This window comes from Hippichthys cyanospilos, chromosome 10 (assembly GCF_059441005.1).
Source record: "Hippichthys cyanospilos isolate Australia breed blue-spotted pipefish chromosome 10, RoL_Hcya_1.0, whole genome shotgun sequence".
In the NCBI taxonomy this organism is placed as follows: domain Eukaryota; kingdom Metazoa; phylum Chordata; class Actinopteri; order Syngnathiformes; family Syngnathidae; genus Hippichthys; species Hippichthys cyanospilos.
Genome location: NC_142378.1, coordinates 19,306,665 through 19,321,686, shown reverse-complemented (window position 1 = coordinate 19,321,686; position 15,022 = coordinate 19,306,665). Strand labels below are relative to the sequence as shown.

General features: G+C 40.7%; 1 protein-coding gene and 1 pseudogene across 4 annotated transcripts in view; one reads left to right on the top strand and one right to left on the bottom strand.

Moving 5' to 3' along the window:
• The window catches only part of nlgn1 (neuroligin 1), a 71,240-nt gene that overhangs the window by 30,060 nt on the left and 26,158 nt on the right, over positions 1 to 15,022 (bottom strand). For 2 of the 4 annotated variants that reach the window (XM_088424980.1, XM_088424981.1), the window contains one exon: positions 829 to 888. The exons of the other annotated variants lie outside the window; for them this stretch is intronic. In XM_088424980.1, coding sequence (XP_088281106.1) covers positions 829 to 888 — 60 coding nt within the window. The remainder of the gene's footprint in view (positions 1 to 828; positions 889 to 15,022) is intronic. 4 annotated transcript variants of the gene reach the window in all.
• On the top strand, positions 3,619 to 4,245 carry LOC148417459 (uncharacterized; annotated as a pseudogene).

Here is a 15,022-nt window from a genome sequence, read left to right as displayed (position 1 = left end):
TGTGTTTGTGTGATTCACCTTGTAAAAACCACCACTATCAAAATGCTATGAAGAACTCAGAAACAAGACAAGCTGGCTTGGGAAAGACAGATAGCCAATTAAAAAGAGTAAGAATTAGTGACGTAAATGTGAAAAAGGGCATCAAAGAGACGTGATCTATGAATAACAAAGAATATACTTTTCTTCTTTTTATAAGCAGTAACCAACACAGTAAAAGCTCTTCCTCTTTGTTTGGACCCGAGAGACTATCATGCTGTCAACAATTGGATTCTCTGTTCTATTATAGAGTTGTTCGTATTCTGCATGGGGTTTTCACTGCCCGTTTCATCTGGGAGAATATTGCCTGCAGGAGTAAGCAAGGCAGAGTACAAAAGGATGACCAGATTCCGCACGTCTCACTAGCGCACAGAGCATTTACCCGTCACTCAAAACCCAAGCTTTAGTCTTAGTTCAAGTTAAAGCAAAAAAAAAAAACCAAAAAAAAAAACAATGTTACTAAAGATATTTCAAATGAAAATGAAAGTATAACATGCAAATTATGTTCTGAGTTAGGTGTTGACGTGTGTATTTAATAAATTTGTGTTAAGGAAAGAACAAGACCAGATACACAGTGTTGAAGAACGATATAGTAGACATGAAAACAAAGCTGAAAAAGGGTAAAATACATCGAGCCAAAAAATCTTTTGCAAAAAAAGAAAACAAGAGCATTTTACATGAAAAAAAAAACAAGAATTCTAGAAAAATCAAGATAAAAATATTTAAAGAGTGAAGGTTGGCTTTTTTCTTTTTTAAATTCATGCAAATTATTTTGGCAGTAAATGGAAATACCTTCATCTGCTGCGTGGTCACTATCACTTAAATCATCAGAGTGTTTCTTTGTAAGGGGACCTATGAGACCAAGAAGGGAGAAGGAAGGAGGAAAACAGGACCATCAAAAACATGTACAGCCTCAAAAAGATGCTTTTAGGCGTAATTGTGTTACTTAAATGATTCTGTGGTGTTTGTTGAAATATGTTTATTCTAATCAGTTTGGATTACTTCACTGCACCTTGTCAAATACAGACTTTCAGAAAAAGGCAAAGAGTAACAGTTTCAGAACCATCTCCACATTCATAAAAAAAGTGTTAAAAAAAAGAAGAAAATCAAAACTAGTGCATTATCTGATCAGATGATTTTATCTGGTTTTAGGAATGACATAGTGTTTTGAGATAAACTCATCAGGATTTTAGAACATCATAAATTATTGTGTTGTTGACATGGTGTGAGCCAGCTTTTAATCATGAAAAAATAAAAAAATATATCGTATACAATAGACCTTAATTATAACATTCGTACGTATCAATTTGTAGAGTATGTTGCTTACGTGTATAATGTGTGATTCAACAATATTGTCATACTTGAATTTGTATCCTGCGAACAACTTTAAAACAGCCTCAGAACATGCTTATGCTTATGTTGCACCATTTTCTGGAGGAAGAAACCCAAGCAAAACTATCTTTCATCCAAGAGAATTTTTTCTAGGATTTTTTTTTCAACAGTGAGGGCAGGCATTCCAGGAAGCTTGATGTGCTTGATGACCCTGACCCCAAAAAGAAGGCTTTATTCCATGTGCGAAATGTTAACGTGGAGGTGCCCACGTCCGACTCGCAAGAGCCCCTATTCGTTTTGCATCTAACTCTCCTCCAACACACAATTCAAATGATCAGGATCATCAGCCCCCTTTCACATTAAAAGGTTCAGGAACTCTGAGTTTCTGGTCCCAGCGGTTCTGGGTCTGAAGTTTCTGGTTCGTGGTCCCCTAGTTTGCGTTGACATCCAGCGACAGCGGACGAGGTCATGTACTCAAATTGGACTGATGCAGGGCTTTTTCTTTATTTATATGCAGTTCTGTTAGCGTGATACTCAAACCAATACATGTTTTTAGAGCTGTAAAATATATGTACAAAGCCACAAGTCACTGGCAGAGCGAGCACTTTTGTACTTCCAGCGAGTGCTTTGTGACGGGATGCCTGCTAAAGGTACACAGTGAAAAGGACCATCTGCACTGACAACTATTGACCGGCATGGGTCCACTGCAGTTGATGCTCGCTGAATGTTCTTTTCAGGGGCTTGCATCATGGAAGCCACGCAGAGGCACTCGCCAACGGCGGGTGAGCGCATCCGTGTCCTTCTGGCATGTGATTTGAGATGCAGAGCTTTTAGGGGAGTGCACACCACTGACTGGGCACTAGTTGTGGCGGGTTTCTGATCCCGATTGATGGGACCTTAATCTGCTTCAGTCAGATGTGGGCCCGCAGCAGTAGGTGCTTGATCTGTTTTTGGCGCTTTGCTTTGTGGAGGGAATTCCGGAAGCCACCGAAGCGCTCGCTGAAGACAAGCGACGGTGAGCGCTTCCATCAGCCACTCAGCTTGTGAGTATTTGGGGGGGGACAAGGACAGCAAACGCCAGTTTGTTTCAACAACGAGAATTGGGCAATTAGACGAGGTTGCCAACGGACGCGTTCACCACATTCGGCGGGCGTTTTTGTGTCCCTTGGCATGTTGTTTACATCAAAAAACTATGAAAAGAATACATGGACTAAGCACCAATTGAAGCGGGTTGCTGATCCGGATCGCAGGGACGTAAATCTGCTTCAGTTGGTGTTTTGTTCCGTGTATTTTAAAAATATTTTTTAAAACTTCGGATCACAAAAGCTCTCGCTCAAGTTGGGTGTTCCGCCAGCGGCTCACCTTTCACGTTGTTGAAGCAAATTGGCGTTGAGATGTCTTCCTCATAACTACTCAGTCGAGTCTGATCCAGAGCAATCATCCACCTATCAATTATCTCTCCTTACATTATTTCCAAATACTCTATCAAACTGGCGCCAGTGAAAACAATTTCAGAGTCGCGTAATACTTCTGATACCTAAACAACAAATCCACAAGTTCAACCAACCAATCAGCATTAGTAAATACCTCCATGAGCTACCTAGGTAGTTAGCCGAAGACCATAGTCGAGACTATGTTCTTAGATAGGTCCTGGTAGACACTAGGGGGAACCTTCCAGACCCAGAATGTTTTTCGGTTTGAACGATAAGGGGAACACAAACTACCAGGGTACATCATATAGTTTGTGATAAAGTTCCTGCGGTGTGAAAGGGGCTATATTGAGGCTTCTGCAAACATTGCTGATGAGCTGATCATTTGAATTAGGTGTATTGTTGGAGGGTCATAAAGGAAATAGGCTGGATAGCGACTCTTGAGGACCAGACTTGGGCACTCCTTCACTAGTGTCATGCAAAGAGTGTGCAAGTGTATTTCAAATGTAATGCCATACTGAGCAAGGTATCAGGGTTGTTACTGGGAGTGGCTGCACAATATCTGCCATAAAGAGAAAAACAGTTTTTTTTTCCGTTTCTTTTTTTAATACCCCATTCATAAAACTTTTTTAGTTTTCACTTTTTGAAGACTATTTACATTTTTGTCGGCAGTGACTCATTTACCTGAATATTTTCACAATTAAAATACACATTTAAAAAAAAAATCTCTTCTTTCTAATTTCTACTTTTTTTGTTCCATATTAAAAAAAAAACATCATCCTATCATATTGGATTTTTTAAAATACCCTTGCAGCATAGGATGTTGAGGGTGAAGAAGATGAAGAATACGGAGACAGAGAAGAGGACAAAATGATGGAAGCTAAAAAAGGAAGACTGTAGTATGGCCTTTAGGAATGAGTTGAGACAGGCTCTGGATGGCCAGGAGGTGCTTCCAATTGACTGGACAACTACAGCTAATGTGATCGGAGGGACAGGTAGGAGAATTTGGTGTGTCATCTGGAAGAAAAATTGATAAGCAGACTTGGTGGTGGAATGAGGAGGATAAAGAATAAATACAGAAACATAGGTTAGCAAAGAAGAAGTGGGACATAGATAGGACCGAAGAGAGTGGACCGGAATACAGGGAGGTGCAAAGTACGGTGAACGTAGAGGTAGAGGTGGCAAAGGCCAAACAAAAGTTCTTATGATGACTTGTGTGCTAGGTTAGACATAAGGAGGATGAGACTGACCTACTGTATATGGGTTGGCAAGGCAGAGAGACAGAGATGCAAAGGACAAGCAGGCGGTCAAGGTACTCAAGTATAGAGATGGAAATGTAGGGACTGATGACAGAAGTCTAATGAGACAGGATGAAGTAAGGAGGGCAATGGGGAGGATGAAAAGTGGAAAGGCACTCTGCCCTGATGATATACCTGTGGAGGTATAGAAGTGTTCTTGAGAGGTAGCAGTAGCGTTTCTGACTGGGTTGTTTAACAGGATCTTATATAGTGAGAATATATATGAGGAATGGAGAAACGTACTGGTGCCTATTTTAAAAAACAAGGGAGATGTGCAGATTTGTGGTAGCTACTTTATAGAGCAATACAATTGATGAGCCATACAATGAAGCTATGGGTAAGAGTAGTTGAAGCTAGACTATGGGCAAAAGTGAGCATTTGACCCTAGAAAATAAGTAAAGAAGCAGAGTGACCAGGATTGATAGGGTCAGGAATGAATACATCAGAGGGACAGCACATGGTAGAGGTGATTCGGACATATCCAGAGGAGAGAAAATATAGGTAGTAATTGCCAGGCAAGAGGCCGAGGGGAAGACTAAAGAGGAGGTTTATAGATGTAGTCAAAGAAGACATGAAGGAAGTTGATGAGAAGAGGATGCAGGAGAAATACTTAGATTGAGGCAAATGATTTGCTGTGGTGACGCCTGAAGGGAGAAGCTGAAAAGAGGAAGGAGTATTGAAGCAAAAAATTCTCACATAACAAAAATTCAAAAGCCGGAGTGCCCGGAGGGAACCCACGCGGGCTTGGGGAGAACATACAAACTCCACCTAGGAAGGCTGGAGCAAGCTGGCAATTAACATGGGTCCCTTAACTGTGAGGCAGACGTAATAACCACTGCGACACCGAGCCGCCCAGTAACTTTACCACTGTCTATATTTGACTTTGTTTCATCAAAAACACACAAAAAAAAAAATCAATCCAAGTCAATATATACGATTCCAAAACAGTCAAAATAATTCTACATCATACAACCTTATTCCAAATAATTGGAAATCTTTTAATTTCGCCTCTTAGCCTTCACTTTCTAGGATTACTAGAAAATTGATTTTTTTGGGGGGACCTTAAGATATATGATCTTCTTTTGGGGCAATATCTCATCCCAGATCCAAATAAAGCACTCTACTCTTTTTCAACTGAAGGTCATGGTCTCAGATTTGGAGGTGCTGATTTTCCTCCCAACCGCTTAACACTCTGCGGTGAATCACTCCAGTGAGAGTTGGACATCGTAGCTCGAAGTCAGGAGTATCACATCTTTAGCAAAAAAGCAAAGATGTGGTCACCAAACTGGACCACCTCATCGTCTTGTCTTCGCTTATAAATTATGTCCATAAAAGTTATGAACAAAGTTGGTGACTAAACCTTGGCTGAATCCAATCCTCACTGGGAACGGATCTGACTTAGTGTCGGCAATGCGAACAAACCTGACATCTGTGGTACAGTGACTGAACAGCCCATATGAAGGTGTATGGTACCCCGTACTCCCAAAGAAGACTCAAATGCCTTTTCTAAGTCCACAAAATACATGTGGACCAGTTGGGCGAACTCCCATGCGCTCTAACAGATCCTGTCAAGAGTGCAAAACTAGTCTCCACTGTTCCACTGCAAAGGCAAAAACTATACTGCTCACTCCTGAACTTTAGATTAGACTTTTTGATGGACTCTCCTATCGAGAATCTCTCACAAGACCTTACCAGGGAATCTGAGTGTGATTCAGCTCGTTGGAAAACACCTTCCGGCCCCCATCTCAAACGGGGGACCTGCCATCCTAACCAGTGGTACTGTCCATAATGTGCATGCAATGTTGTGGAGGTGTGTCGATCAGGACAGCCTGAGAGCACTCAGAGCCTTTAGGAACGCTGAGCGGGACTTAACACCGAGGAACTTAACTACCTGGATTTCAACCCCAGTGATAGGACAGCGCACCTCAGAGTCTTCAAACTTCACTTCCTCACGGAAAGACATTAGGATTGAGGAGGTTTTCTGAGAATTTTCTGTACCGACTCAAACTGTCCCAAGTTGATGTCAGCAGTGCATCTCCAATAAGTACAGTGGTAATGGTTCACTGCTTCCGTTTCTTGAGATGCCGGATGGTGGACCACAATTTCCTCTAAGCCGTCTGGAAATCATTAACGACGGCCTCTACAAATTCATCCCATAATGAGTTTATCCTTGACAACTGCTGAAGCTGCTTTTTATTTTGATTAGTCTGTGAGGTTCCTTCAGAGTCCTATTGGTCAAAAAGGCCTGATAGAAGTCCTTTTTCAGGTCACCGGCATTCCTTACTGCTGTTGTGGAACAGGCATCGGCCGCCTTACAGCCACAACTCCGATCAGCCACCTCAACTATGCAGGAACGCAACATGGTCCACTCAGACTCAATGTTTCTTCAGAACATGGTTGAAATTGTAAGAATTAATTGTGAAGTGAGAGTTGAAACTCCTTCTGACAAGGGACTGACAGACATTTGTCAGCAGACCTCCCAATACGTTACGAGCTAGCAAATCCATGTACAAAATTGATCACCAAACCAAGTTTTGGTGCCAAGTTTACATATGGACACACCGATGTTCATTATAGACTGTCAGCGTCTTCGGTCTGAGCTGATCCATACCTACTCACCGATCCAGTGTCGCAGTTAATCAGATCCGTCACTACACTGGAGATATCAAAGACTACAGGTATATAGATGCTTCAAGAGCAATGAGGTTCTCCCTGATTGCCAGTTGCTTTCTTTGGAATGACCTCCATGTAAACATTAGGTAAGGCCCCTCTCTGCCCATTTTAAAATGTGTCTTTTTTTTTTCTTACCACTCATGAGACTGCATTATTTTAGTAATTTAAATATTATGTTCATAGTTTTTGTTTTGTTTTTGAATGGTTTTAACTGTATTTGTTTTAAACTTTCTGATTTTAACTTTTAAGTACAGCACCTTTTTGTATGCAGTTATGATTGCTTTTAAAGTATGAAGAAAGTTGATTTCAATATGTGTAGATGTAGATGTTTGAAGCAAAGTAATACGTGTTTACAACCATGGTTGGCATTTCAGGCAATATCTTACCATTCTTTTTTTCTACTGGAAAACAAAAATATCACCACGACACGCCAGATCACAGATCACACATTCGAGTCAGCCTGATTTGTTAAAAACTGATCCATATGAACAGCAACTGTCAAGCTGTGCGTATCCATGAGTACAAAGTCATTTACTGTAACTGCCTTTGAACGGTAATCACACAGCTCTCGCAAGACAATATATAGCACTCGAGTGCTGCTAGCTAGCGGCTAATTCATGCTAGAGGCTACTCTAAATGCCGGCTGGCGAAAGGCATCGTGCGCTAAAATGTCAGTGTAATTAAGTAGTTTTTTTTAGTACTCTGAATTGGCGATTGAATCTGCTTTTAGAACAAGGTTGTGTTGTTTGTGTCAAGTCGCGACCAGAGATGGGAAATCCAGGGCCATAAATTAAAAACCCTGACTTTAGTCAATTTAGACAGTCAATTCAGTTCGTTAATTTACCTGTTAATTGAAAGCACATGTGACTAAAGCCAAACTGAGGCAGGGTTTTTACTTCCTGGATTTGATTTTCCCATCTCTGGTCACGACTTGTGACTCTCACTCAGGAACAGGTTGTATGGTTTAAAGTCAGCCATTGTCGTGTCATGCTTTTCAGGAACAACTTCAAAATAAGAGGCTTCCTGTCAAAATAGAAGCATCCATGTCCAACTATTTTTCGCTATGGTCATGTTTATTTTCAAATCTCACCAAAATTGACCGTGATTTACTTTGAGAGCAGTAGCAAGCGTGCATTCTCCTGTGTAACGCATTGGCAAACCAAAAAAAAAAAAAAAAAGTCTAAAAGGATCTCGTGCTGTGCAAGGAAGAGAAATCTTCTGGTGTCTTTCTCGTCGCACAAGATCTCATCCCATCCCAAATTACAAACAATTGTCATTTTTTGTCATGTTTAAATTCTCAACAGTTTTGATTTCCTAAATGTGTAATGGCAAGATATATTTTCTTGTTTAGAAACAAAGCTAAACTGGAAAATAATGAACAAATATAGTATAATTATATAATAGTACTGCAATGCTTCCCTTCTATGTGGAGATATGAACATTGGAAAGGCAGAGGTTTTTCATGTGGTGGTGGTCAGGATGTCACAATACCTCATTTAGGAGTGAACACGGGTGGGATTTACAGTCTGGGTTTTGAAAAATAAAGTATATTAAAGTAAAAATAGCAAAATAATAAATAAAACATTTCTCTGAGCTGTGGGTGTGGCCAGAAAGACAAGGGGGCGGGATCGGCCACTGCTGGCCACCAGTTAGCTCCGGGCCTGTTTCAGATAGCATGTTCCCAGATGCAACGTAGCTCCAAAAAGCCCCATGTTCCACACTGTCATTTGTTTATGGGTTTTCATCCTGTTCGCTGTGAGAAGAAAATGATCATTTGTTCAATCACTTGACCTTCACAACTGTCAGTCTCAAAAAGCAGTGGAAGAGTGGTGTTGCTCATATATATACAAGCAATACAGCAAGCCTTACATTATTGATGATGCACATATGAATTCTTTCGGGACTGTGTGGATGACTATAATCGAGGCCATAAGACAGGGACTTGCTCAACATAGCAGCCTCTCAGCTATCGGTGACTATGCGGTCAAACGTTTGTTTCTAAATGTCCCTAAAAACTGTTTCGTCACCCACCTGGGTGGCACCTTTATTCAAGCTCTGGTCCTCTACCCGGGGCATGGGAGCTATCTTTATTTGTCATTCATCTGCGGTATTGGCAATCAGCACATAGCATGAAGGGTCTTATTTAAGGAGCCAACTGGCAATTACCATCAGCTCTGACCATGATTTGAACCCCAGTCCCCTGTGTCCAAAGTCAGTACATACCTAAAGTACAGGCCAAATGTTTGGACACACCTTTTAATTCAATATATTTTCTTTATTTTCCTGTTTGTACTGTAGATTTTCACTGAAGGCGTCGAAATTATGAATGACAAAATGTTGTTACATATTTACTAGAAAACAAGTTTTATATTTGAGTTTCTTCAAAATAACCACCTTATGCTCTGATTACTGCTGTTCATACTCTTATCATTTTCTCAATGAGCTTCAACGTAGTCATCTGAAATGGTTTTCACGTCACTATGTGCCTTTTCAGGGATAATTACCGGAATTTTTTGCTTTATTAATGGCTCACAGCACTATTGAACAACTGTTACAATTTGCTGATATTATGGCAAGATCCAGAATCAGCTAACTAGAGAAAATTGTTAAAACATGTTCAAACATTTGGTCTGTGCTGCATACTGTATAATAAAGAAATAAACAAATAAGTGTTTCCTCGCCCACCTGCGTGGTATCTCCTTCAAGCTCGGGTCCTCAACCAGTGGCAAAGGAGCTTATGAGTTCTGTGTAGGATCTTAGCTATTAGCTGCTAACCCCTAACCCAATTTGCACTGCACGGAGATTTCAGTTGTCGTTCTTGGTATCTGTTGGCTACCATCAAGCTTGGGGCTAACCAATCCCGGAACCCAGATCACCAGTGGCAGCACTTTTGCCATTACTCTCCATTTTTTCTCTCGTTCTTCCTTTAGCCTTTGGTATTTCATCACCTTCTAATGTTCCTTTTCTAGATAGTGCTATCATTTTAAATCTAGCACATGTGCTTTCTTCTGTTATTTGTCCACCACCACTTTCAGGCGATCACCTCTTTGTCACTCTGGATCTGGAAGCCCCAAAAGGATCTTGGCCTGGTTGTTCTCAACCGACTTGATTCTGGCACCTCAAATCCATATTTAGTCATGTTTCTACCAAAGGTTTCTACCCTGCACTACTCAGCCCTGCGCTACTCTACTCCGCTCTATACAAAAAGACATTGCGTCTCCACCCCACCGCCACTCCCTGGGAGCCACTTCTCACCTTAATGGTGACATTATTTTACCAGCAACGGTGTGCGTTAATATAATAACAAAAAACAATGGGGTATGCGGAAACCTTAAAGTTGGTGCTTGGATCACGGCTGTTTTGTAAAACTGCATCAACCACAACTCAATATTGACTTCAAGTCCATCAATGGAAGGTTGTGGAAGCGAAAGCATTTTCATTCGTTTTCCTCTCTGGTGGTTGTTTTACCTCTCTAATTTTACGTGCTGCATATTCAAATCCATCTCGAACCAATAAATGGCCTCACATTTTATAAATGGGCTACTTTTTTTAGGGAACCACAATGCAGTGGGTACCAGAAAAAAAACAAATAGGGTAGGATAGAACTAGATAGATTTCTCAGTAGAAACTTATTTTATTGAGCAGAGTAGAGTAGGATAGATAACGCTGATGGAGATGGGCCTTTAGGTGCAGATATTTTATTTTATTTATTTCATCCATTTCCAACTGTAATAGCAAGGTTCTACTGCGGATATTTGAACACTAAGTTGGTAGCTGTTTCTTGCTCAATGTGGATGTGGGGTTCTGAAGAGTCCATACTTTCCATATGCTGTGCATGTATCCTCTCTCACTAGGACTGCTACCATAGTAGCACTCCATCTGTATCTTATTGTCCGCCCTGCTCCAAGAGTGCCTCACACTTGTGTGTTATAACTGTCAAGTAGCTCTGCGTAGCTCTCGACGGCCAGCTGTTAGAGAAACAACTGGGGCTGCTATTATAGCCATCTCTAATACAGTCGTCCGTCGTTTTTGGTGGTTAATATGGACCAGAATCCCCCTGTGATAACTAAAACCCCCGAAGTAGCACCCCCAATTTTCACATTTGAAAAAAAAAAAAAAAAATATATATATATATATATATATATATATATATATATATATATATATATATATATATATATATATATATATATATATATATATCCTTGTCATCTGATTCCACTTTTTTTTCCACTTCGATTTGATGTAGACGTAAATGTGTTGTCATATTTCGCTAACTGGCCCCCCACCTCTCTCAACATTTGGGGAAAATGCAGTGTTCCTTCATTTTTCGTGGTTAATGGGCAATACTTTACAGTACATACTTGATAAAAGGATTCCTGCAAAACACCAGTTTACTTTAATCTTTAATTATTAAACCTTGTGCAGTAATTGAACACAGAGGGCCGGAGTTGCCCTCGTAAATGGCCCTGAGACGTCGACCTACAGTGGCGTGCGTAGCTGACCAAACATAATAATGGAAGGGGAGTTTACACTCAAATTCCAATGTATTACAAGAGCACTCGAGGAAACATCTTCCCAACGCTTTGTTTCGTGCTTCGTTAGGTTGACAGGAAGAGTCAGTTGGTTTCTGTTTCCATTGAGGGCAATACTTCTTATCTTTCTAGGTTTCCCCCAACCAGCAGCGAATGTAGCTGCTGACCCTCTTCTTAAACCCAATCAACCGTGGTGATGGGAAAATCATACACTAACAATGTCTTTAGAATACTAGGCAGGAGGCCATGCTAGTATACTCATGACTTGAATTTCACTGAGAGTCCTGACTTGTCGACTCTAGTCAGCCAACTCTCCAGCTCTTTGTTGGTTGCCCGAAAGGTAGCGGCATTCTTTAGGCATTCTTTAAGGTCTTCCTAAGACTCTTACCAGGTTTCGCTGTGACTTAATGGGATATTGATGCTTCCTCTGGAGATGTGGAAGCAGTCAGTCCCCTTACCACTCTTCAAGGACTAAGGAGCTTGAAGCGCATGCGGGCCCAGGTGGTAAGCCTCTTCATTCCACAGAGAATCCATGCACATTCTGGGGGAGACTGTTGCAACTGTCAGATTGTCCGTAAATTATCTGATGGGTGCTCACATGTTTCAAAGAGAGTTTGAGGGCCCCTGAATTCACCCCTGCAGATTTGACCAGCATACTCATAGCCAGTGCGAAGAGGATTACTGAAATCATGCATTCAGTGATGATCGCTTTTTCCAGTCTATGCAGTGCAGATGTGACTATGCCCGAGGTGAACCTCACATAAAAGGTTGTCCATAATGAGAGGTTTAATGTTGCATGCAACAGAGCGCTTCTCCAGTGCCACCTCCTCTAGCTTGTGAGGTATGGTGTGTGGATTTCCTTCCCTCTCAAACCTCTGATCAGCTGAGTCACCACTCAACTCTGTTCAAGGCAACCTGGTATCACAGGGCTTCCCCCTTTCTGCACTGAAGGGTTGGTGCACTGGTTCTTTAGGAGGAAGTCTGGCAGGCATTGGGAAAAAAATACTAAAGAATTACTTTCCCTCGACATTGGTCCTGAACTGCATGATGGTGGTTGACTCTCCTTCTTTGGTCCCTACTTCTGCAGATCTCCTTGGCTGGGCGACCTTACCCCTCCTCAAGATCACTCTTCCACAGATGGTGCAGCAGCTTGCGGCATCTCTTGTACACCAAATAGGGTACACCATGGTACACCGGGTGCTGAGTTAGTCCTGATTTCTTTCCCGCTAGGAACATTGATGTTGAAGTTGGTGACTGGCAGGGTGGTTTGATCAAATCTCTGCATTGGCTGAGGTCCTACGACCTGGCTGCATCACTGTAGATGTCTATCTCCACTCCGCAACACATGTGAGATGGCCTATGTGCTTCTGTCCTAGCAGCTGTTTGTGAACCACAAAATGGTTTGCCTAGAATGCAGCACGTCTTTTGGCTCCTTCTTTAGTCCACATCTGCCTTACGGAGGATCAGCAGCTTTTTCCTGAGGACACCTTGTATTTCTGCCAGCCCTGGCTTCTGCTCCTTCCTTACCCATTTGAACTGTCTCCAAAGCTCGTTCTTTCTGACACAGCTGTGTGAACTTGCCTGGCCTGCGTTTTTTTTTTTTTTTTTTTTTTGAGTACTGGTTCATAGTTGCTCACTTTTGCACTAAACCAAATCACTCAGTCATGATGCTAATGCTCATGGTTGCCATTGTTTATGGTCATTTCCAGGATACCATCTAAGTCATCATAAAATCTCTTCCACTTGCTCCCTTAAACCAGCGTAGATGTTGTGGAATTCCTGATGCTTGAGCTACCTGAGCATGGAGGTTCATCTTGGTCTGGTGGCAGACTCTGGATTTTTGCAGCTCTTGCCACATACACAGATGAAACTCGTTGTCGATTGTGATTGAACAGTGCCTTCATTTACTTTACCGAGGACTCAAATGACACCATTTTGTGGAAGGACCTATGCATGTAAGCGTTACCATAGACTTTATTTTGTCAGTTTGAATATCTTTAATCCAACAATAAACAATACAAGAACAAACTGACAGCGGAGGACATTTCACATTTTCTCTCTCTATTTTGGCTGCGCTTGTGTATGATCTTTAGTTGGAGATTGAGTGTGATGACGTGTACTGTTCTCAATCTACTCGCCTGGCCATCCGTCAACCAACTCACGAGCACTTACAAGACATGGGCACTCCTACAAGACACAAGATTGGCTCCCTGCACGACCATCGAGGAGTGGACTAGAATTTCTGGGTGAAAGTGGATTACAACTCCTGCCCTCATTGATCGATGGACCGAGTAAAGATCACACACAAGTGGGCTGACTCTGCTTTTCAAAGGCATTTGGCTGGGACCATGTTAAAGCAAAGAACATTAAGTAAATCAAATCTAAATCAAATTGAAATGTAAAATAGCAGGCATATTTCTATGGGGAAAAAAAATCTCATGAATCTGAACCGGAAATTAATTACAGCGTGTACGTCATCAAACGTCAGTGAGGAGTCACGCCTAAGTTTAAAAATATAATAATATAGTACGAAGATATTTAAAATATCCATCATTTTATATGTTTCTTTTTACAGCAATCCTAAGTTTAAAAAATCATCTCCTTACTGATGATTAATTGATATTCCCTCCTATATAAATAAACAAAAATGAAATAAAACAAATTACAAAAATGTATTATATGAAATACAGTAGTTACCACAAAAATGGCCTTTAATCATTATGAACAAACCCCTCATCTTCTGAAGCGAAAGATGGTTTAATAAAGAGTTTATGAAATGACTAAAACTATTTATGCAATGTCTTGAACCTAAAAACTACATTTTTACAAGTATCCTCTACAATGTATCAACCCTAGATGGTAAGCAGTTATTTTAATTCTATTATTTTTTAAACTTACTTAGCTTTGCTTCTAGACAAGGAAATCAGTGTGCAGTTTGCACTCTGTGTGAATGTAAAAAATTGCTGAGTATATAAAAGGAAAACCAATTGTTATTAATGTCATATTATTGTTTAATTAAAAAAAATGCTTGCTTCAGGTCTCTGGAATTAACATGCACAAAAACAAAAGGCAAACCAAAAACCTTCCATAGAATTAGAAATGTTATTGTCAAATTCAGTCACTGAATTGCAAAACTATTGCAAAAATGTATGTATGTAAGGACAATAATAACAAAGGCACATGTGCAGACATGCACATGGGGAAACTGTCATATGATTATGGATTAAAAACAAGAAGAAAAAAAAACACACGACGACTAACTTGCAAGTTACTTGTGTTGAGCTATAATCTTAATGTTCAAGAAAACACATCCATGCATGATAAAACCTTTCTCCTCAGTTGCCAAGGAAACAGAGTAGAGTAAACTGTCAAATTGGTTGCCCTTGAATGTGTCATGCAGAGGAAAACTATGCTCTTGCTTCCATCCCAATATGGTTTAACAGTTGACATAGAACACAGCCTGTCTTTTGTTGAGCTCTATATGTTTGTAAATCTAATGAAGACTAACTGTAGAAATCACATTTTATGCAGTATTTCCACTACATTGGGCGGTATTGTGTTTTAGTTGTGTCTCTGAAATTCATTAGTTAATTTGTTGGCCCATCATATCTTATTAAAACTCAAGGTTAAAGTCAAGCTAAATTGACAAGTGTTTCCTATACAAAGCTACCAAAATAAAATGATTTGTAACTACACACAGTGTGCAGGAGACACACTA